Source organism: Polypterus senegalus, chromosome 18 (assembly GCF_016835505.1).
Source record: "Polypterus senegalus isolate Bchr_013 chromosome 18, ASM1683550v1, whole genome shotgun sequence".
Taxonomy (NCBI): Eukaryota; Metazoa; Chordata; class Cladistia; order Polypteriformes; family Polypteridae; genus Polypterus; species Polypterus senegalus.
The window spans coordinates 29,814,912-29,840,688 of record NC_053171.1 but is presented as its reverse complement, the minus strand read 5'-3'; the positions used below and the strand labels follow the sequence as shown (position 1 = coordinate 29,840,688).

At 38.1% G+C, this 25,777-nt stretch overlaps 1 protein-coding gene across 8 annotated transcripts in view; it reads right to left on the bottom strand.

Annotated features, from left to right (window-relative positions):
- Nucleotides 1-14,552, bottom strand: part of mark3a (MAP/microtubule affinity-regulating kinase 3a) — a 106,096-nt gene extending 91,544 nt beyond the window's left edge. For 3 of the 8 annotated variants that reach the window (XM_039742056.1, XM_039742057.1, XM_039742059.1), the window contains exon 1: nt 13,691-14,550. In XM_039742056.1, the coding sequence (XP_039597990.1) occupies nt 13,691-13,741 (51 nt within the window). In that variant the 5' untranslated portion in view covers nt 13,742-14,550. Of the gene's footprint in view, nt 1-13,690 lie in introns of all 8 variants that reach the window. The other 5 variants (XM_039742053.1, XM_039742055.1, XM_039742054.1 and 2 more) reach the window with 4 other exon arrangements.
- Between the last annotated feature and the right edge of the window lie 11,225 nt (nt 14,553-25,777).

Genomic DNA, 25,777 nt, shown 5'->3' with positions numbered 1-25,777 from the left:
CACTGGAAATAAAGTCAGTTGCTGTAAACAGTAACACACTATACGTTTATAAACTAGCCCATAGTTAGAGTATGTAAAAAGAACATACGTTAAGCACACCCAGTATCGGTCCTCTCTTAAGGGTTTTCATGAGCACTAAATAAGTACTGGACATGAAAGCCAAGCTTCAAAATTTAAACATGGACTGGGCTTAAAATACAAAATATTGCAAAACTGTAATGAAAGTATGTCAGTAAGTGATTTGAATCTTCTTCTCTTACAAAAAGACAGGAAAAGAATGTAGCAGTGGAAATACTGAAGATGATTGTTTTTCGCTTGAGAAATAAGGAGACCAGCTGTGCAAAACATTCCATATTAAAACACATGGCACTCTCATACAAGTTATATTTCCTTATGTTTTTTGACCTTTGTACCTGGGATAACCCTGTATGAACACTATTTCAGCTACAGCTGCCATATGCAAATTTGAAGTTAGTATATAAATTTTACACACAGCTTTAATATTTTAAATAAAATTCAAAGCTTCAAATCTCTCTAGTAGACTTTGTGTTATTGCAGTTAATACTAAGTTTCATTTGCCCGAGGACTGACCTGAGCTCCAAGATTTATAATTAGGTTCAGACTGCAGTCAAACCGTGCATTTGGAAACCTCGGAGGTAGGAAACCACTACCTACTTATATTAATATCAAAATATCCATATGTCCATCAAAAACATTTAGAACAAAAATAAGTTCAGATTCATTTTTCTAATCATAAAATGCTACTAGGTCAATTCCTATTGTGAACAGACTACTAACTCTAATGTACAAGAGATTTTATTTTGGATATAACATATCACATATTTTCTTCAGCAATGAAACATGCTCGCATTACCTGTTGATGCATTAAAACCCTGAATAAATTTTGCCTAAAGTGTGCCAAGAAAACATCCCCCACACCATTACACCACCACCACCAGCCTGCACAATGGTAACAAGGCATGATGGATCCATGTTCTCATTCTGTTTACGCCAAATTCTGAGTCTACCATTTGAATGTCTCAACAGAAATCGAGACTCATCAGACCAGGCAACATTTTAACAGTCTTCAACTGTCCAATTTTGGTGAGCTCGTGCAAATTGTAGCCTCTTTTTCGTATTTGTAGTGGAGATGAGTGGTACCCGGTGGGGTCTTCTGCTGTTGTAGCCCATCCGCCTCAAAGTTGTGCGTGTTGTGGCTTCACAAATGCTTTGCTGCATACCTCGGTTGTAACGAGTGGTTATTTCAGTCAAAGTTGCTCTTCTATCAGCTTGAATCAGTCGGCCCATTCTCCTCTGACCTCTAGCATCAACAAGGCATTTTCGCCCACAGGACTGCCGCATACTGGATGTTTTTCAACTTTCACACCATTCTTTGTAAACCCTAGAAATGGTTGTGCGTGAAAAACCCAGTAACTGAGCAGATTGTGAAATACTCAGACCGGCCTGTCTGGCACCAACAACCATGCCACGCTCAAAATTGCTTAAATCACCTCTCTTTCCCATTCTGACATTCAGTTTGGAGTTCAGGAGATTGTCTTGACCAGGACCACACCCCTAAATGCATTGAAGCAACTGCCATGTGATTGGTTGATTAGATAATTGCATTAATGAGAAATATATATATATATATATATATATATATATATATATATATATATATATATATATATATATATATATATATATATATATATATATATATATAATCTCTCTATATTAATCTATACACACACACACATATATACATTGAGTATCAGAGGTGGGTAGTAAGTTCCATTTACTACGTTACAATTACTTGAGTAACTTTTAAAAAAAAACAAATTGTACTTCTAAGAGTAGCTTTACTGCACCATACTTTTTACTTGAGCACATTTGTGAAGAAGAAATGCTACTCTTAATCCGCTACATTGGGCAACATTTGAATCGTTACTTTTTTCCCCATTAGATAAAGTCTGACAGACAATATTCAATCTACTCTGTGTAGTGTATGCTGTCAAGTTGCGCACACGCCTTCCATTGCGACTCCAGCTCTGATGCGAAGTTTTGGATGTTCCCAAAATCAAGGCGCTGCAGCTTTGAGGACAGATGTCGCATTTTTCGTTTGAAAGCATTAACTGAGCTAATCATATTGACCTCTTTTCCTTGCAGCTGTAAATTAAGCTCATTCAACATGTTGGTCAGATCGGGGAAAAAATGCCAAATCTAGCGAGCATTGATCATTAAGTTGCTTGTATTCTGCATGTTTAATGACAAGGAGAAACTCCTTTTTCTCCGGCCAGGGGTCTTGAAATCTCAGCAGGAATTTCTCCCTAGCCATCTGCCTCAACGAAGGCATCTTTCATCATCTCTCCATCTTGGAAGGACTTCTTATGCTAAATGATCGAGTGACTCCCCAGGAACGATGCTTTGGTGTGTCTGCCTTTGCTTTTGAATTCAGCCGAGTGAAAAATGACGGCTGTCGGATTAACTTCAATTTTAGTTCCCTCTCCTTTCTCTTTCTCAGATCGCTTTTCGGAATGAAGACAGTTTCATCATCTTTGGAATAGCAATGATAGATTGACAGATCAGACAAACGCACTTCGATTGTGACATTGTGAGAGAGAAAAAATCCTCTTCCAATTCCACATCCAGCCCATAACCAACAATTTTTTTTTAAATCCCTTCTTTAGTCGATATAAATTGGAAGGCTAACTAGATCACTTAGATAGCCGGAGTTTTGCAGTAGCTCGCACGTTTGATCGTACGTACGTAATTGACCAGCGTGTTAGAAAAAAGGAGATCTCAGACTGGCCGCTCTGTATGTCAATCAAGTGGAAAATGGGATATATGATAGACTAACATTTAAAAAAAATATATTTTTTTTTTTAATGCAAATGCAACACGATCTATCTGCACTGCCTTTCTAATCTACCAGTCGATCGACATATTGGGCACCCCTGCTTTAAAGTATGTGTCAAAAAACATGCTGCAGTGTCATAACGGGGTTCACTGATGCTGGCTTTAACAACTTATCCAGCCCATTTACAGTAAGCAAACGGTCAGTAAAGTCGTGTTAACTCCACTGCTGGAAATCTGCATCAATCTTCCACAAGGGAAACAAACTGGGTTTGAAATAAGTTGGTGGTTTCCTCATTGTGGCTATCTAATGAATGGGTTATAATCCCCATCAAAGAATTTCACATGGAATATTACAACTAAAAAGGGATACCCATTTAATTTTATTACAGACTATAATTAATCACCACCTGCATTTGTATGTTTACCATTTTGGATGAGTTGAAAACTGACATTACCGCTTTAAAACTTCACTTGAGAATGTATAAAGGAAACAATTTATTACAATGAGTTCACATAACCATGAATAAAACAGTTATGCTGTGCCAATGCAGCATTGCCCTGTATATATTTAGTATGTTTTCTAAATCCAAAAATGCCAATAATTAATTGCTGTGAGACAAACCTTTACTGCTTGTGCTAGCAGCATTGGCTAAACTTTCATAGTCATAGAAGGTGTATATGCAAAAAAGAGTTTACAAATGAATCATTGTGAATCTAGTGACAACCTTCCTGCTTATTCAACAATCAACTCTGACTAAATCTGTCAGCTCAATATGCTAATTTGATAGGATGACAAAGATCTGCCAAATTGCCAAGGTTAATGTCGTCTTAACGACCAATTTAACCATCTGTGCTTTACATAATAATCACAAGGTACAAAATTACAGTACTTTGTTTAATAATCAGGGTACCCTGTGGCCAAATTTAAAATTGCAGGAATTACAGAAAAAAAAATGCTGGCTTACTCAGCTAAAAGTGGCGATGCCCCATCCCTGGTGGTAACATCACCAATAAACAATGTTAAAGGTGACAATTGATAAACCTCACATTTTTATACCTCACTCAACCCTAGAATAGTATCTTACAAACCTTTTACACTTATACAATGTGCTATTGCGAGACATCAAAAGATTGTTATCTTGGAATGTTATTCTTAAAAACACATTAGTAATATCGGATCAATACTAGAATTCTAACTTTGGTACCAACACTAAAACAATACTGGATGACTTGAAAATTGTCACAAAATTAATGCTTTTACTCTAAAACAATAAAAACCCCACCTGGCTGTTGTTCTGCAGGTCATATTTTAAAGAGGAATAACAATCTAGAAGACTGACCTTTTAACACATGCTGAAATCCCTTGCACCAAGCACACAAGCCTACATTTGTGCGAGTCACTCCAATTATGTTCTAAGCCAATAAAAATCACTGGGAAGACTTGCTTTACTCATTTTGAATATAATGCTGTCTTATCAAATGAGCATTATTACTTATTACTCTGCTCATACTGAAGCTGGCTAGCTAGTTTGAGAGAAAAACTGAATACCAAACTCTTTCTAAGTAACAGATTCTTGTGTTAAGCATCTACATAAAGTGAAAAAAAAGGAAAATATGATGGAAATTAGAGTATGGTTTTGTAAGGAGTACCGTAAAGCCTGCAGAGGTCTGCGATCTGCCTTGAAGAGGAAGAGTAAGACAGGCTAATAGTTGGAGATGATCTGTCTCTTTTCTTAAATGGACAATATACAGTCCTTTCAAGGATGACTAATTAGCTGATTGTGACTGTCCATCCTCTGTCATACTTCAAGATGGTAGATTATATTTTGTACGACATGATGAAACAACTTTATATTTTTTCTCATCAAAACTTAAACCTATCAATTTCTGAAGGGGTCAGTTCAAACTTGTGTGGTTATCACATTAACACAATTTCTGCACAATGCTTACGCATGTGTTTTGTAAACATTAAATGACCAAGGAGCTAAAATTAAATGCAGAGATGTGAAAAATCACAAAATAAAGTAGTATAAAACCAAGAAGGTTATTCTGCGCTACCAAAGGAAAATGAAATCATGATGCGATTTAATGTTGGCATGCAGGTATTATGATAATAATAAGGAAGTCTGGTACTAACTATTAAGCAAAATAAGCACATGCTTAGGCCACCAAAGGAACATTGAGCACAACATAATCTTTACAAAAGTATAAGTATAAAGTTACATCAGCAACAATAAGCATTATTTTTACATCTTTCGACTTTCACATGCTGTATATCTTCATGGTTAGAAAGCAATGGAATGGAAGATGGTTTGTTGGGTACAAATAAGGACATTTCCTCATTAGAATTTTTTTTTAAATTGTCCTTCAACATCAAATTCTGTAGAAAGAGGATTTTGAAAACTGAAAAGTATGTTCAAGATTCCTTCACTTGTAAGGCGTTGTTTGATAGCCTCTGCAGAGTCATTATTTTCAGTCAATGGAGAGAAAAGTTTTGTTTTGTCTTGTCTTTAAATCATTTTTAATCGTTCACAAATATGTTTTGAAATGAATATTAGTCTATATGGGTTGGCTTGTTTTATACAATAGGAAACCAGGGTAATTCCATGTCAAATCAATCACACCTTTAGACCTCATCATCACAGATATTAACTAAACTGACTTGGTCATATGAGTAACACATGGAACTGAAATTACACGCGTCTTGGATCAATATTAAGGGAGATTTAAGCTAACAAAGTTTTAACTTATTGGGGGGGCAGGGGTTATGACTTTGACTGGCTATATCTCCCTAAATATAAGTTGCACAGAAATGGTTCTCGTTTTGCTATAAAGCTCTTTTCCAGCTTTATATTTTGCTTAAATACTATGCTATCCCCAAAATGAAAAATGACCATGAGTGATAATATTAAAAACTGAATAGCAAAAAACCCTACAATTTTTTTTTTTTTTTTTTTACTAAAGCTAGCTTATAATGTCATGAATATTTTTAGAAAATTTGGTCTTTGGTTTTTGAGTCATTACTGAGCTATCATTACTTACAGGTGGCATCATATGCTTTCATATTACTAATGGGCCCTTTTCATAGCAGCCATATTGACATGAAATAGTATGGCAAGCACAGGTGTAAGTAATGACATTAATTAAGGTTCCAATTATGCTACACTGAAATTGAAGCAAAGCTTCATTAATGACACCTGTGCTTGCCATACTATTTCACATCAAAATGGCTGCTGTATAAAGTGTGGCTAATAAATGCGAATGCACTGCCCTGCATTAATCAGAAGAGTGAGATGTATAAATCAGTGAGGAGTAATCAATCAATAACAGATGCTGTCAAATACATGGTGGCGATAAAAACATTGTCTTTGTTGCAGCAGCTTACATTTTCACAATGTCTTCTGTAGAAAACTTGTTTAGACTCAATCAGAAATCTTGTTGTGACCCTTTCAAATGTCATCTTTAGAAGATAACCTGTGCTTTAAAATATGTGCCCGAGACAGCAATACAGGATCACCCATGTCTCAATTTAAGGCCAGGTCAGCGCATCTGCAGAAATTGTTGTGCGAGACTACCAAAACTCATACCCAAGAACAAACCGATCTGTCAGTCTGACTTTCACAGTAGTGACTTAGCAGACCCTCCCAAACCTATGGCTGGTCCCTCAACATCTGGAGATGAAAGCACATGACAAGGATGTGTTGAGGAAACTATGCCCAGCACTGGAGAATTGAGTCTGAACTTTGGACATCCTCATTGATCATCTCCATTCTACTCATTCCCATACTGTCCTGATACACTTGTCATGGATCCTCAAGATAAGCTTTTACTGGTTGAACCTGTGACGGAAACAGGACAGACACACACAATTTCAAGCCAATTGCTATATCAAAGGCTCTGATGGAGTATAAATTAAGAGTGTATACAGTACATTGTTTACATTCCCACCTTACCATTCAAACACTACAGCTTGTACATGATTCCACCAAAGTTGAATTTCTTTCCTCACTGTAGTGCAGGGGTTCTTAACCTGAGGTCTGTGGACCCCTGGTTTCAGGGGGTACATGAGGGTCAGATAAAAATTAATATTTATATTCACTATATAGCCCGGTACTGTTGATGTAGAGTAGATGTAGAAGTGGTAATGGTAGTAGAAAACATAGCAGTAGTAGATCCATTTTAATTTGCGCAAGAGGATTGTATTTCGTAATTATGAGTGGCCTTTTTTTTTTTTTGGCATTAAAAATAAAAAAAATAAAAAAAAAAGTTTTTTTTTTTTAAGATAGTATTACTAAACTTAAAAGTAAACATTGTGTATGTCAAATATGAGACAATCAAATCTTGATAAATAAAGTACATTATATTCATAGCATGCAAAGTTGTATTTATGTAAATATTTCTGGGGAAGGGGGTCCATAGTTTTCATCAGATTCCTTAAAGGGTCATGACTCTCAAAAGGTTAAGAATCACTGCTCTAGTAGACTATGAGCACATCCAGTTTCAGTTCAGTTGTGTGTTAGTTTTTCAAGTTTATAAGGAAACGCTTGATCTATATTTTCTGAAAACATTCAATGAAAGAGTGCATGATCTCAAATATAATTTACTTAATTCAAGGCCCTTTTTAGTAGACCAGTGTCTCTCAATAAGTCAAAATTGTGAACTGCAGAGAAAAACTAAAACTATTCTGATTTTACCATTACTTTTATTTTGTTTTAGTTACTTTGGCATTATTGTCTTTATTCAATTTTAACTGTAATTTTTAATTAAAATTATATTTTCACTGCTATTTCTGGCTTTAGTCTTAGTTTTCATGAACCCTAATAACGCTCCACTAACTGCTATTCAACAGCATTGCAGGGAACTGTAGTTTTGATGCACACTTCAGATAAGTAATATCTCAGCAACAACTTAAAAACCAAAGATAAAATTTTAAAATACGAGTTTTTTTCGCTATTCAAGTTTTAAAATTATAATCACTTCTAACTTGGTATTTTTCATTTTGGGAATAGCATAGTATTTCCGTAAAATATCGAGTTGGAAAAGAGCTTTAAAGCAATATGGGAACTATTTCTGTGCAACTTGTATTTGGGGAGATATAGCCAGTCAAAAGTCATAATCTCTGCCCCAAACCCCCCCATTAATAAGTTCAAACATTCCTAGCTTAAATCTTCCTTAATATTGATCCAAGACACATACAACTTATGTGTTTCATCTATTGTTCGGTGTCCTTGAGTGAGAAAGGCACCTACGAATAAATAAAATTATTATTAACTTCAGCTCCAAGGCTTACTCATATGACCAAATCAGCATGTAAAGTATTGTTAAAATCTGTGACGATGAGGTCCAAAAGTGTGATGTTTTGACACTTGACTCACCAGAGGAATTGGAAAGAATAAATCTTTGAATACTCTTTTATTGTCAATATTTTTCATTTTTACTGCATAATATACAGAGTATATAAATTTTGCAAGATTCTACATACTTAAAAGAATGTACAATATGTTTATTTGTTGTTCAGTTTGTCTTATTTTATTATTTGGTAGAGTACAGATATTTTGGAATTACCTCGGTGATTAAAAATGTTTTTATGAAAACAAATTTCACAGTAAAACTACCCCCTGTTAACCTGTGAAATTGGGCCAATAGAAGCACCTAAACTGGACTAAATCTAAAAAGAAAAAGTACATAGATTATACCATAATATATACAGTAATCAAGATCATTTTTAATTATATGGTGATATTAATTTTTGGCCATATAACTTATCTGTACTTATAAGCAAATTACTGCCATATCTCACTTCAGCTGCTCTGTTTATCAAACTGAGGATGACAACTGCTTTCTATCATGTTAACAGTTTTAAGCTCAAGCTACTGCAACTTTGTTTTCTGCTAGTAACACAGATGCTGCAGTCCCTTCTGTAACTCAAAAGATTCAGGAACTAGTATTCACTTGTTCTTGAAGTGTTCATCAGTTTTCCCATTTCTGGTTTTTCATTGTCTCTATTCTATGTACTTGTCAGATTTTGACATACAACTATCCCCTCATATCGATCTTTTTTGATTTATCCTACCTTACCTTATTTTATTCCTTAAATGAATTCTTCATGAACACTCAGTAATTAAAGTTAAGCTGCTTCTTCAAATAATGTCTGGCAAAATATTAATAACCCTAAAACAGAATCAGAACTTTGGGTAAGTACAATACTTTTAACACCTTTTTACCTATATAAGTTACAAGCCCCTTACTTCATATATCAGATTCAACAGTTAAACTGATCTTTTCTCTGCATTATAGTTAATTAAGCGAATTTAAATTTTGAAATTAACACAAACATCTGTTTAACAATTTCCTTTTCTCATATCATGTTGTGGTACTCTGCGTTTGTCTTGTCGCTTCCTTGGGCAATGGAACAAGAGATGCAAAACTGATTCACAGCCATCACTGGGGGCAGAAATAAACCATATGATTATACAAGTAATGGAAACTAGAATACTGAAAGAAGCTCAGAAGGTGGCTTTCAAAACTACACCTTTCTTGAGAAGGTAAACATTTTAAATTACCATATGTGTAAATAAGTCTGTTTGTACATGTTAATGTGACAGATTTTCTAGCGCAACTGGAAAATGTATTGACAAACTCCAGATTTGCCTTCTAAGAAAATGACTAACGTTCTGCCAGAAGCTCTTGCTTTTACTCTGCATCTTTAATTCTTTTAAATTCAAAAAATAATGATTCAATATACTTTGCAACCACTGCAAAAATTGTGAAAATTACATTATGATTTCATAGAGTTACTTTTCTCAGAGTTTCTTGATCTGCTTACTTGCTCTATCTTCTTTGCTTTGGATTGTCCCCACTATGACAGTGCTTGCTGTGAAAGACTATGGTTCTGCCATGAAATGCTCATGAGAATCTAAATTTAGTTAAGTCACATAGCTGAATAAAGACAATTTTAAAAATCAAATGGATGGGATCATGTGACAAATTAGGGACTAGCTAACCAACTTGACTCAATGCACTTGAACAAAGTACGCTTAAAAAAATAAATCTCTATGTACTTCAGACATGAGTTCAAATTTGTTAAGCCAAAATGGAAACATACCATGATGAAGCGGTACTTCTTGATCAAGTCTGTCCCTTTCATTGTTGATTTTTTGAGGCAAATGACATGAAATCAAAAGCAGCTTTTAAGCTTTTGTTGAAAGAACCAATTGATCAACAGTGTCATTTTGACAGATGCCTCCAACCAAAGCTCACAACGATTGCCTCAATATTGATGGCGCACTCTCTGAAGCTGTAGGTCAGGAAAGTGACACGGAAAACAGAATAACATTTAGAACTTCCCTCTCTCTCACCCTCAGTGAAACTGAAACATCCACCCGATTATTGTCACGTTAAATTCATAAGACAACAACCCAAATTTGTGCCAGCATACCAAGGTATCTGCAAAAGGGAATAAAGCTGTTTGCCTTTAGACTGAACTGATACAAAAGCAGTTCTTTTTAAATAAACTCCCGCAACACAGAATGACAACACTTGTATCATTTAAATTAAAAATACAACATTTCATTAAGCAATACATATCTTTAATATACACTCAAATAAAGAAATGCATAAATTGTAGTACAGGCATTGTGAGAAAACATTTAATTCTATGAAATAGTGTGTGTAGCTGTTATTGACCAAGGGCTTTTTTTGCTATTATTAAGCTTGAACCAACCGTGCCCCTCACCAGGAAAAAGCAGTTTCTGAAAATTAAATGAGATTTTTAAAGCAAACACTTTTGGTAGTTGACAAATCTCCCTTTGAAGTTAAAATTTAAGTTTTAACTTTACATTCTTAAATGTAGTTCTGTCACTACTGACTCAGCAATAACAGAACCTTTACACAGAGCACATCACTTGAATACTTTAAATTTAAAATACAAGATGGCATATCAATAACATACACATATATTTAAAGGTATATTTTTTAAATAAATGACACTGTAAATTGTGTTATAGGTATTAAAAGAATGCAAGTAATTCTTATGAAACTGTGTGTTTTAATTAATCTATGTTTGTTTTTGCTATTTTAAGCAACTTTGACCCTCACCAGGAAAAGCAGTTCAGAAACTGAAATGTGGGCAGCCCGGTGGTGCAGTAGTATCACTACTGTCTAAAAACAAGGAGACCTGTGTTTGTGTGGGGGTCTCAGAGTGGTCCGGTTCCCTCCCATAGTCCAAAGACATGCAAGTTAGGTGGATCGGAGGCAGAGATACAAAATTGGTCCTCGTGTGTGTGTGTGTGTGTTTATCCTGTGATGGACTGGAACCCTGCCCAGGAAATGTTCCTAACCTGTGCCCTATGCTTGATGTGATCAGCTCCAGCTTCCCTATGACCCTGCTCAGGATAAAGTGGGTTCATGTAATGGATGGATAAAGACGAGGTTTAAAGCAGGCACTTGTAGCTTTAAAGGGGGATTTGTTAGCCTCCACAAGTTTTAACTTTCCATTTCTACATTTGTATAATTTAAAATAAAAATAAACTGAGCTTTATTTGTCCCAAGGGGAAATTTGGCTTTTAACAGAAGCTCAATAAATTATGACAAGCAGAAAAATCCCTATCAAATATACACCTGAATGCCTAAAAATACAGGCTTGGTAGTTACAGTCGCAGCAAGATATTATACCTGAAAATTGCCATTGGTATAAAGAAGCCCTAGCAGCGTATCTTTAAAATCAAATCAAATGAAAATGTATTTATAAAGCACAATTTTAAAACACCATAAGTGTAATATCAATGTGCTGTACAATAAAAATACATACATATCAATAATAAACCAGAAAAACAAAGTACAAAAATTACATAAATACTAAAACAAATAAGTTAAAAGAACCGATTAGAAGAAACAATTTAAAGAAAAACAATGAAAATAAAAAAAATACATTATTAAAAAAATTGATACCGGAGTTACTCATATACAGTTAAAAGCAATTGAAAACAAGTTTGTTAAGTCTAGATTTAAACATTTGAATTGAAGAAGCTAACCTAATTTCAATTGGCAGAGCATTCCATAACTTCGGTGCTAGAACTGCAAAGGCACAATCACCCCTTGTCTTCATTTAGACTTTTTTTAGACAATTGCTGTTGTGAGGAACATAAAGAGCGGACTTGTGTATGGAACCAGAAACTCAGCCAGATAGGATGGGGCAACACCATTTAACGACTTATAAACCAAAAGTAAAATTTTAAAACGAATCCTAAATTCAAATGCGAGCCGATGAAGCAAGGCCAAAATTGGAGTAATTGACACAACTTTGACAACCAGTAAGAAAACGAGCAGCAGCATTCTGAACCATCTGAAGCCGAGAAAGATGAGATTTACTGATTCCAGAATCAAGTGAATTACAATAGTCGAGGTGCGATATAATAAAAGCATGGCATACCTTCTTCAAATCAGAGTGGCCCAGAAACGGTTTGACTCTAGTAAGCAGTCTAAGCTGAAAAAAGCAGCTCTTAACAATGGACAAAATCTGTTAATTAAAATAAAGATCGGAATCAAGGATAACCCCAAGATTTTTGACGTGGGGTTTGCAAAACCCAGCTAATGAGCCCAGCTGATCCCCCGATAGCCCCATCAGAAGCCATTGGTCCAAACTCAATAACCTCAGTCTGAGATTCAAATAAATTTACGACCATCCAATGTTTCATCTCATTATAACATTAGTGTAGTGACTATTCTGATGAATAGTGTGTTAGCTGAAAGTGCTCAGTGTTAGAGTGTCAGAGAGGTTGTGCAACATTGCTCATAATTGCACTCAGTTTTGTTTTCATTTTCTCCTTCCCTGCTACCTTCAGGGGAACCACAGTGCATCCCATAACAGAGAATGCATGTCCTTTGAATTGAGAGGCCCAGCACACCACAGAGCAGAAAATTGGTCTGCCCATCATTAAGAGATGCAAGAAAACATTTGATTAGGCAATACATATCTTTAATGTACACTCTTAAATAAACGACACTGTAAAAACATATTACTGGTTATTATATGGCGGAAAGTAACCCTGATAAAATGGTGTATACAACTATTTTTATTGATCAATATTCCAGCGACCAGCACTAGAAAAGGCTATTTCTAAAAATTAGGAGATACTTGAAGCAAAACTGTTGCGGTGGGCGACAATGCTCCCTTTTACGTTACAATTTATGTTTTAGCTTTCCATTGTTAAGTTATTACTCGGATTCGACAATAATGACAATCTTTTTAAAATTAACCACCACGCGTCGTTAATCTAAGGCCTAGTTATTTCTTTCGTTACGTGCTTTCTCCCTCCCAAAAAGGGGAACATAAACGATCAAAAACAAACATAACGGAGTAAACACTACGCAGACGAGGACTTCCGTAATCCATCCCCCACCCTGCGGTCGCGTCTGTAGAAGTTAACAGTAATTGCTAATGCATTAACCTTCGAGATTAATACACATCCCGTAATCGCTTTACGTGAATCCGCTATAGCTAGCACTTCATCGTTTGATTACACATAAAGAGCGGACAACTTGTAAACATGAAATGTCCGGATTTGCCCACTGCACCTTAGTGAACGGACGTTAAACTTTCAGGGTGTGGGCGCTGTGTCGCATATTAAAAGTGATTAACAAATCAAAGTTAATGATGTGCAAAAAAAAAAAAGTGTTAGCTCGAAGGGTGCCGGTTTATCATTTCCAAAAAACCCTAGTAGATAACAGCAAAAATAATTGAATAGCTGTAGAATATTAAAGTATATGCAGAGTCTCGTTTACAAAGTTGAAGTGACGGCTACGAAATAGTTATCTAAAAGAAAATACTCACATTCTCCGTGTCGCGCTCGTTGACAGTGGGAAGTGGAGGTCTGGTAGACATGTTCCCTTTTTCCCCTGGACAGATACTTCAAAGTCAAAGCAGGGTGTTGTCCTTTTATTCCTGTTCGGGAGTTTCTTTTGAAGGGGTGGGAAAAAAGTCTAAAACTTAAGAGCTTCGGGTGATGCTTTCCATAAGGACAGTGGACTCAGCGATGGTATGAAAGCCATCTATTAAGACACGGAAAAGCCGGCTGGTAAGGTCGAACAGAAGCTTCGCCGCTCTTCCAGGTTCCTGCCAGCCGAGCGGATATTGCAGGGTATAAAAGGGGCTCGCGCGGCCCGGGAGTGCCCACTTGATTACAGACAAAAAAGCGTGCAAAGCGCGCCCTAGTACAAGACGCTACTGTCCGACTCCACTCTCTTCAGGAAAACAAAAAGTGAAAACTCCTCGTCTCCTCAGGCCCCACGCACACACACGCGCGCGACAAAGCCGCGGGGTACACTGTGTGTGCGGGGAGGGTGACGGGCTCACATGAGAAGAACTCCGCGCTGAGCAGCCGGCTCCCCGGCGCAGCAGAGGATCCAGGTCCAGCCGGCCAGCGAAACTTGCCCCCCGACTTGCCCGGTGGCACCGCTATCTGTCCAGCCCCCGACTTCCCCCCATTCCCATTCCACGATAATTTCTATCGTTCCAAACTGCTGTCCTATACTCGCTGGGCTGCGTTTTATTTGTCCGGGCCTCTCAGTCTCTTCCTAGATTGCAAGCGGTTTCCAAGATGGCCGCCCAGAAACCGAACTGCTGTAAGCCAAGCCCTAGGCAAGCGAGAGGAAATGACGACATCGAGCGTCGCCGACAACTGATTGGTGCGTCGACAGGACAGGCACTGTTTGTTGTTGCTGGGGTGATTATGGAGGACCCCCTTATTAGGCACGCTCCAACATGCATACCAGCTGGGGGGCGTCCATTTTTAGGGCGGCGATGTTATCTCAACGGTTTTCAGTCTTTTCGAAACGTTAAATAATACCCCGCTATATTTTGGTAAAAAGGGAGTTTGCATGAATTAATCCAAGGGTTGCCAGTTCAGGGGGGGATCCATCCATTTTGGAGGGAGGGGGGTGTTAGGGCCATGCGAAGAAAGTTGGAATTAGGAATTATAGGGAGTAAATGTAACGCGGGGTTAGGAGGTTTCCCTTCCTATGAAAACAGGATTTCATACCTTGAACATTTTCTTCACTCCCAAATGATCAGTGAAAGTCAGCAAATAACTACCATACTGAACCTTGCAACAACACCTGTCGTTGCTTAGTCCATTTATCTTGAAGCTCGTGTATACAATGGGTTGAAAAAGTATTCGACCTCCTCGGGAAAGCCACCGTATTTCCATCTTACATCATTACAACCTATAAAAAAAATCACAAATGCAGAGTATCACAGTGAACTTTTATTTCTCTGCGTACATATTTTGAAATATTTAGAGCTTAGTGAACTAAACAAACGCAAATTGACAGTAATGTGAAAAATGCTGTTGAAAAAGTAATTGACCCCTTCACACGACACACAGTCAATACTTGGTAGCACCACCCTTTGTGGCAATAACTGCTTGCAATCACTTTGGATACCCATCTACAAGCTTAGCACATCTGGATGGAGGCAATTCTTCTCATTCTTCCTTGTAGAACTGCTCCATCTGGGCAAAATTTGAAGGTTTTTGTTTGTGAACAGCAATTTTGAGATCACACCACAAATTTTCAATCGGATTTAGATCCGAACTCTGGCAACGGCCACTGCAAAACCTGGATCTTCTTTTTGTCAAACCATGCTTTGGTTAGTTTTGTACAGTGTTTCGGGTCATTGTCCTGCTGAAAGTGGTAGCATCGTCCGAATGCCAATTTCATGGCTGACGTTTGAAGGTTTTCTTCCAAAATCTGGATATACTTCTTACTATTCATTCTTCCTTCAATATGGACATGGGACCCAGTGCCTGCACTATAGAAGCAGCCCCAAAGCACGATGCTCCCCCCACCATGCTTGACGGTAGGTATGGTGTTTGCTGGATCATTGGTAGTCCTTTCTATCCACCAGACAAACGCCTTTGTGTCGAGGCCAGAAAGTTAAATTTTGGTATCATCAGACCAAAGTACATGACTCCAGAATGTAGGACTCTTGTCAAGATGCCTGTTAGCAAATTCTAATCAAGCTTTCAGATGACATTTATTTAGTAGAGTCTTTTTTCTGGTAACTCTGCCATACAGCCCCTCTCTGTGCAACACCTTTGATATTGTAGTCTTGTGCACATCCACTCCAGCTGCAGATACTGAGCTTTGCAGGTCACTGAGAGTCACCTTAGGATTTGCACTTACTTCTCCGACTAGTTTTCTTGACATTTTCTTTGTTATTTTAACAGGGAGGCCTGACCTAGGTTGGTTCACTATGCTTCCAGTTGTTTTCCACTTCGCTATGATGGCCTTCACAGTGGAAAAACTGAGGCTAAGGAGCTTGGCAATCTTCTTGGCACCATTGCCATATTTAAACTTCTTAATCACAGTGGTTCTCAAGTCATTAGAAAGTTCCCTTGTCTTCATTTTTGTCATTTTTTGAGGTTTCACCAAATTAGCCACTTGTACTGATTTCTCAGTTGTATGTTCCTAAGAACTGGCCTAAATGATCACTTATAGACCAGTCAACTTGCTAGAGGATTAATTCCTTGATTGTTTTTTAGACAATTTCAAGATCAGTCATTTTTAATTCTTTTAAAGGGATCCAGCTCTATATGGCAAATTTCTATTACAACTGAGAATGTTTAGACTTGAAACATTTAAATTAAATCACACATTTTAATATTTTAAATATATGACTCAACTATTCTTTTTTTTTTTGCACTTCTCCCTCATTAAGTTAAGCATTGCATTTCTTACCGTTTATATTAACCCAGACTTTTTAACTGTAAAATCAATAGTATGATCTGATATGGATTATTAAAAAAGAGAAAGATAAGTCACGGATGGTTCCAGGTCAATGTAAAGTTTAAGTTTGCTTCGTGGTAGCCCAGTTCTGCTTCTAGGTTCAGTCTGTTCCTCTATTTATTTTTTTAAGGAAGATTGAAATCTGCCAAACATTGGCAACTCTGAAAGTTTTACAATGTTGATTAACTTTGTATTAGTACAACTAAAATGAAATGTTAGATACATGTATTTTTATTATTATAACTGATAACATTCATTTTTCATCCTCATTGCATATTCTGCAGTAGTTTGCCAATTTCAAAAACTGTTCTGAAAATGATGATACAGCAAACAACTTTACCAAAAGTAAAACTATTGTGACATTGATGGGCAGGAGCTGAGAAAGGGAGACCTTTTTCAGACTACTTTTCTTGGGATGATTAAGAGATCACTCACCTAGTGTTTACTATGCACTGTTTCACAAAAATTTCACGGTCATCACATGTCTGTTCTGGGCAGTCTCAGTTCTAGTGTGAATTGGGAAGTAAGACAAAGCTCAAGCTCCGTGTGCACAAATCTGGGCAGACAGTGTGCACAGAATACGAGAATCATCACTGAGAACCCTGTCAGATAGATGCTTGTTACAATACTCCATTATATTCTACCATTTGTGGAATGAATACACCAATTCAACAATTTCTAAAACCCCATTTTTGACTTGCTGATTTTAGTTATTATCAACTTCACAAGGGTGTATATGAAGATCAGCAATTACTCCCTCTGTATTTATTTATTAAAAGAATATGTCATTTGCCCAACTGAGATCAGTTATAAAGAGTTTGATGTTAGAAAAATTGGGCCATTCAGCCCAACGAGCTCATTTGCCTTAGTCATCTAGATTGTCCAAAATAACATTAAGTCAAGATTTAAAGATCCCTAAAGACCTCCTCTCCACTACACTATTTGGTAGTTTATTCCATATGTTTGTGGTTCTTGGCATGAAGAAAAAATGTTCTAGCATTTGTGCAAAATCTGCATTTAAGAAGTTTCCAACCATGTCTCTGTGTTCTTATTGCAGAGCTTACTCTAAAGTAACAACTGGGATCCACTGTACTGTACTTATTCCTTTCATAATTTCAAACACTTCAGTCATGTTACTTATTATTGTCCATTTTTATAAACTGACAAGGTTCATCTCCTTCTCTCCTTATAGCTCACATCTCTTAGTCCTGGAATCAGCCTAGTTGCTCTACTCATGACTTTCTCTAGTGCTGCTGTTTGCTTTTTATATTATGGAGACCAAAACTGTACAGAGCACTCCAGATGGGGTCTCACCAGTGAGTTATACACAGTAACATACGCATAATCTCCCTTGATATCAGGGTGCTCTATAACCTAACACCCTATTAGCTTTCTTGATTTCTTCAATACATAGTCTGAATTTAGATGGCGATGAGTCTACTGTGACACCCAGGACCTTCTCATAAGGGGTACTTTCAAGTTTCAGACCTACCATTGTGAATTCGAATGTAATGTTTCTGCTTTGTATACTTAATACTTTTTACATTTACTCACATTAAATCTCATCTGACACAAATCTGCCAAAACCAGTATGACACCCATGTCCATCTAGGACAATTTAGCTGATTATACACTCACCTAAAGGATTATTAGGAACACCTGTTCAATTTCTCAATAATGCAATTATCTAATCAACCAATCACATGGCAGTTGCTTCAATGAATTTAAGGGTGTGGTCCTGGTCAAGACAATCTCCTGAACTCCAAACTGAATGTCAGAATGGGAAAGAAAGGTGATTTAAGGAATTTTGAGCGTGGCATGGTTGTTGGTGCCAGACGGGCCGGTCTGATTATTTCACAATCTGCTCAGTTACTGGGATTTTCATGCACAACCATTTCTAGGGTTTACAAAGAATGGTGTGAAAAGGGAAAAACATCCAGCATGTGGCAGTCCTGTGGGCAAAAATGCCTTGTTGATGCTAGAGGTCAGAGGAGAATGGGCCGACTGATTCAAACTGATAGAAGAGCAACTTTGACTGAAATAACCACTTGTTACAACCGAGGTATGCAGCAAAGCATTTGTGAAGCCACAACACGCACAACCTTGAGGCGGATGGGCTACAACAGTAGAAGACCCCACCGGGTACCACTCATCTCCACTACAAATAAGAAAAAGAGGCTACAATTTGCACGAGCTCACCAAAATTGGACAGTTGAAGACTGGAAAAATGTTGCCTGGTCTGATGAGTCTCGATTTCTGTTGAGACATTCAAATGGTAGAGTCAGAATTTGGCGTAAACAGAATGAGAACATGGATCCATCATGCCTTGTTACCACTGTGCAGGCTGGTGGTGGTGGTGTAATGGTGTGGGGGATGTTTTCTTGGCACACTTTAGGCCCCTTAGTGCCAATTGGGCATCGTTTAAATGCCACGGGCTACCTGAGCATTGTTTCTGACCATGTCCATCCCTTCATGACCACCATGTACCCATCCTCTGATGGCTACTTCCAGCAGGATAATGCACCATGTCACAAAGCTCGATTCATTTCAAATTGGTTTCTTGAACATGACAATGAGTTCACTGTACTAAAATGGCCCCCACAGTCACCAGATCTCAACCCAATAGAGCATCTTTGGGATGTGGTGGAACGGGAGCTTCATGCCCTGGATGTGCATCCCACAAATCTCCATCAACTGCAAGATGCTATCCTATCAATATGGGCCAACATTTCTAAAGAATGCTTTCAGCACCTTGTTGAATCAATGCCACGTAGAATTAAGGCAGTTCTGAAGGTGAAAGGGGGTCAAACACTGTATTAGTACGATGTTCCTAATAATCCTTTAGGTGATTGTACATTATCTGCCTTTCCATCAAGTTTGGTATCACCTGTAAACTCAACCAGCTTATTGATTACATTTTTGTCCAGATCGTTTATCAATATTAAAAAGAGTTGCAATCCCAGCACTAATATCTGGGGCACTCCACCTATAACATCACCTAATTTAGAAAAAGTACCCCTCACCATTGCCTTTGGCGTCCTGTGTTTGAGCCAATTTTATATCCACCCACGTTTCATGCCCTGAATTCCAACTTCTCTTAGTTTGGTCACTAACCTTTATGTATACATGCTGTCAGTGTGCCTCATGGTGTTGAAGGCATTGAACTGTAAAATACACTTTTTTATACTCCCCACCACTGAGTCCATGGTGTGACCCTCAAAGGAGTCACTTGACCAGCAAGAACTTCCACTGTGTTGCAGTAGATAGCACTGCTACCTCACAGTGTTTGGGCCATGGCTCAGCCCCCAACTCCTATACGTCGACGTTAGCCTGCTAACTAGAAAGTCAATTGACATTTTTGTGAAAGTCAAAGCTAAACATAGGCAAATAGCCTTTTCATAGCCAAAAGGATTTATCTAGTATAGTACTTTCATTTATTCAAAGTATTTTAATAAACTCTCTTCTTGTTACTGTACAGTGTAGGCTCTAGAATGTAGGCATTATCTCATTCTGTAAAGGAAATGAAGCTAGGTTGTATTCAACCGTATTTGTCAAAAGGAGAATTGTAAAAGTGACTGTAAAAGTTGATCAGAAGCTGGTTACTTGAGTGGTTTAATTCTAGATTTGTTTTGCGGTTTTGAACCTTACTGATTTGTTTTTAAGTAGCTCCTATAGTAGTAATAGAACAGCTAAAAGACCCAGGACATTAAAGCATCACTACAGCCAATCCTTCTTCATAGAATTAAAAGTGCAATGTTTGCTTAACTCTGCATTTTAAAAAGCCAGCTTCATTTTTCAGACTTCCAAGCTGAATAAGGTAACTTTTTAAATATGTGGAAAAATTCTGTTTTTTTTTTGTTTGTTTTAAGTACATGATTAATCAGAACACAAAAACATCTACACAGAAGATTATTCTTCTCAAAACTTTTAAGTATGTTTTGAATTTCCCTGAATACAACTTTTACCGTTAAGTGCCCAGAAAAACATAACATCAGTTAGGAGGGCCTATGGATAATTATGGCATATAACACGGTGATTCCTTTTCCAGTCAACCTGAAATGTGCTCAGTTTGAAATCCTCACAGCCAGTGGGAGTTAAGGTATTTGAACTGTATAGCACAAGAATGCAAGATCAGCCACTACGCTGACTCACAAGTGTGACCTTGAGCTACTCCAAAGGACTAGGCAGCAACTATCTAATCTGGGAGATTCACAGAAAGCTCAGACAGACAGACAGACAGACGGACAGGCAGACGCAGGAGGCATGGCATGGAAGAGAAGACCACTGGAACAGCTAACAAAGACAAAGGCAGTGGGTTGGAGAAGCAGAACCAGAGAAGTACTGTGCCTTGGCCTCTGTTAGATGTACTGTATGTAGATCAGAGGTGCCTTTTTTCCTGGGGTTCACCAGCAAAATGTGTGTTTTTTTTCCAAATTAGCCAACAGGATAGGATGAGAATAGTGCTGTGTGAGAAAACAAGAGTGCCTTGTAGTCTGTTAGAATGGCAGAAAACATAAAGTCATTAACACAACTTCTTTTTATCCCATGTTTATGTTTTTCAATAATGAATTGATCGATGAACAACCAATCAATTCAACAACCAGTTAACCAATCAACTAATTACTGATTTGTTTAGCTGATTTGCAGGCAACTGATTTTATACTCTGATTAATTATTTATTCCTTTGGCAGGAATACAACATGAACATATTTTGTGTGTGAACAGGAAAATGCTGAAAATATAACTAAAGACACCACCTACAAGGGTTACCATCTCTTTCAGTTGTTACCATCATTAGTGGTTCTAAAATCAAGAACTACTAGATACATAAAACATTTCTTACCTACTCCAGTCATTCTGGTTAAACCCAGTTTCTGATTCATGTATGTTTCTTGCTCATCTCAAAATTACATTTACTGTATCAAGACGTACATATTACTGGCAGTGATGTGCAGTGAGGTTCATGGCTGGTGAGGCACTGACTCCTTCAGAGTCAGATTTACAAATATATGAACCGAAAAGAGTAGCTTATTCACTCTTCCATTGGCAGCCAACATGCACATTGACTACTGGTTATGTTTCATATCTCATCAGCATTCTTTACACACACAGGTAAGGTTCATATTTGGATAAGAAAGAACGTTACATTTATAGTGGCGAGAGAGAGCGGAGAGAACACGTTTGCTCTGCACCCTCCATGCCTTCCATATTTGCTGTTGCAATTCCATAATTCACACTCATTCAATACAAATGAAAGTGGTGTACAAAAGAAAAGGATTACAATTTTGACCTTAATCTAAATATTTAGTTGTTTTTAAAAGCTTTTAATTATGATGCTTTCATCAATTTTAATACAGACTGCTCAACAAAAGGATAACAAGAAAAACAAAAGAGTATTTTATTTAAGGTCAAAATTAAGCTTTTAAATGTTGGATTTTTTTTTTTTTAGTATGATCCCATTTTTTATAAAATTGAAAACCGTTTATGGTCTTACCTTTATTTGTAAATGAAGTCCATGAGCCTAACTTTCTTGTAAAAGTCCTCCTTATTTTCTTTTAATTTTAAAAGTCTCTCCACCTCAATGGAGTGTCACACACGTGTGCATGGGAGGCAGCTGAAGGGCTTAGAGAGGACTGATTATACATCTGCCCGGGGGGGACGGGGTACGCTAACGCTCTTTCGGAGTTCTTTACAGGTCTTTCCTGGGAAATCCCACCAGCAGCCGACACCTTGAAGAGGGACACATCCCTTCTGGTTCCGGCACTGAGGACGACATCACTTCCGGTTCCGGCACAGAGGACGACGTCACTTCCAGTTCCGGCACAGAGGACGATGTCACTTCCGGTTCCGGCACAGAGGACGGCATCAATTCCGCCCTCAGTCCTATAAAGCCTCCTGCCTTTGCTCTGGCAGGCAGTTCTGTTTTGGACTCTGTTGAGTAAACTTGACTGTGATGAATCGGTTACTTTTGCAGCCAGGAAACCGGATTAAACGGGTGGCTGCCCCAAACCTTGCCATGCCTCACGTCTCTTCTTCTTACAGGAGTATCACCAAGAAGAACAGCAGCAACCTGTTGGGCTCACCTCACATGCAATTCAGTGCAGGACGGTACTGTTTGCCTCACCTCATGCCTGTTCACCGCGGTTTTATGTCCGATCAGCAAGACTAAATATGTCAAACACATTCATTAAAGATATTATCCAGACTGTGGAAAGTCAGTGTGTAATAATAAACATGTCTGCAAACATTATATTGGCGACATAAAGAGAGACAGCAAGAGGCACTCGCCAATTGCATACATCAACCCAGTGTGTGAGGGACAGCGCAGTCCGAGGTGAGGTGAGGCTCGTTGCTGCCACACCTCGTATTTCTCCCCCATATTTGAACATTAACATCTGATTATAAAAATTATTGGATTCATACAGAAAACAAATTTATAGCAAAGACAAATTTATTTTATGTTATCATTATTAGTTATTTTACTTTTCATGATGATCGGGCCTCACCTGCCTCAACTGACTGCATGTCCCTGATTACTGGGCATGACTGCAATTCTGTATTGACAAAATGTTTTATATCTTTGTGTTTTGTGCAGTATGTTATTATTTTCGATGGTTGTTGTGACCACAAGTGCCACTGAACCCCAAACTTCAGACAAAATACTACCCAACACAGTACTGGGCTCAAATCTTCTTTTTCTTTCAGCTGCTCCTTTAGGGGTTGCCACAGATGATCATCCATCTCCATCCATCCCTGTCTTTTACATCATTTTCTGCCACACTGACTGCCTTCATGTCTTTCTTCACAACATCCATAGACGTCCTTTTTAGATTTCTTCTTTTTCTCTTGCCTGGTGGTTCCATTCTAAACATTCCTTTCCCGATGTACCCCTCTTCTGCATGTGCCCAAACCATCTCAATCTAGCCTCTCTCACTTGGTGAACAAACTTTCATACCTGTGTTGTCCCCAATATACTCATTCGTAATCCTGACTACCCTTGTTACTCTAAGTGAAAATTGTAGCATCTTCAAGTCTGCCACCTCCAGCTGTGCCTCCTGTCTTTTCATGACTACCACTGTCTCCAAACCAAACAACATAGTTGGTTTAACTACTGTTTTATAGACCTTCACTTTCATTGTTTCAGTCATGGGTTCAAATAAAGGGTGTTATTTCACCACAACAAATCACCAAATGTGCAAAGGCAACCAAACCACAATTACAAACAAGCTTTGTCTTCTCCTTCAGCTCTCTTGTTTAGTGCCACTGCCTCTTGACTCTGACTCATCCAGGTGAGGTGGTGGGGTCCTTTTATGCTGGACCTAGGAATGCTTCAGGTGTCATAGTGTGTGCCAGCACTTCCTGGTCATGTGAAAAACAGGGAGATGCTCCCCACTGAACCAACAGCGCCCTTTAAGGCCTGAGGGACCCTGACAGGACTACACTTCCAGACTCCAACTTCCATGTACCCTGGCGGGTGTCCAAATTGGAATGCCTCGGGATGACTACTGCTACCTGTTGGAAGGGAGATGGAACTGCTCTTGGTCTCTAGCTTCCACTGGTCCATTCTTTATATGTCTCTGGCCAGGCAAGAAGCTGTCTCTATGTCCAGCTGGCGTGCCCATCTGTACTCCACAGTACTTACACTGTATATAATATTGGGATGGTGTCATGCATTGTATATTGAGCTATTTATTGCTTTTACTTTTGTTCTGTGCACGGATAGATCACCAAGAGAAAATCCTTGCAACTGTAGTACATTGACTGACAAAGTTGAATTCAGCTGGTTACCTTCTGAAAGTGCATTTGGCTACAAGAAGAACAAGCAACCATCCCACTATAGTTGACCAGGCTGAGAATCAACCCTTGGTTACTGAAGTTGTGAGGAAGCAGTCAGAACTACTGCGCTACCATGTTGCTCCTCAGAAGTAGTATTCCACCATTTTCTAAACAAACTTGGGGGTGCCAGAGTCTTTCCCTGCATCCATGGTGTACAGATGGAAGCAGTCCTGGGCTGAATGATATTTCTTTGCAGTGTACAGTCATGTTACCCTCACATTCACTGATCAGGTTAAGGTTTGTATGCTGGCTGCTGGAGCCGTGAGGCAACATGCTAACTAACACCCCTTCAGATAAAAGGAATACATGTCAACGTGGTGCAGTAAATAAGATTAAGCAATAAACATAGGCAATCACAAAATGTAAAATAAATAAAATTAAAGTAAAAGAAATGTAATAATGAAAAGTCTAAAAATGATAGAATAAAAGTAAAGAGTAACACAAAAACCAAAATAAAAAATGTGGTTCTGGGCCTGTGAATGATTGGACTGGTGCCTTTGGGTTGGTTGCATGCAGTGCTGCTGGGATGGACTCCACCCTCCTGCAAGGGGGATTAAGACAGTTCTGAAAAATGAACAGTTGATTGGGAAAATACATTCCTGCCTATAATCCTTACTGAAATACAAATACAATTTGACTTTTATATCTTTTCTCAGTAGCGGAGCCAGAATGCAGATGAGTGTGTCAGAGGTTGGATGGCTTGGTTTACAATTCCTTTACTGAGAGTTGTGGTAAATGTTCTTTCTTTCTTTCTTTCTTTCTCAGAAGACATTAAGAAGGCTAACAGAATGTTAGGTTATATAGCATGATGTGTGGAGTACAAGTCCAAGGAGGTTCTGCTCAAGCTTTATAACACACTGGTGAGGCCTCATTTGAAGTCCTGTGTGCAGTTTGGGTCTCTGGGCTACAAAAAGGACATAACAGCACTAGAAAGAGTCCAGAGAAGAGTGACTAGGCTGATTCCAGGGCTACAGGGGTTGAAATATGTAAATTTCGCGATAGACACTTGGAATAAGTGACCAAGTAGTGTGGTAGACAGTAGGACTTTAGGGACTTTCACAACTCGACTTGATGTTTTCTTTCTTTCTTTCTTGCTTTCTTTCGCAGAAGGATATGGAGGAAGTTAATAAGAGGACAGTGACGGATGATCAGCCCAGCTCAATGTCACTATGATTGTCACATGAAAAAGCAGAACAAACATGCATATCACAAAATTGACAAAAACATTTTAAATAAAGGAGCAGAGGAAGAGACAGAAGCAAAAAGACAAGCAAATATTCACAACCAACACTCTTAT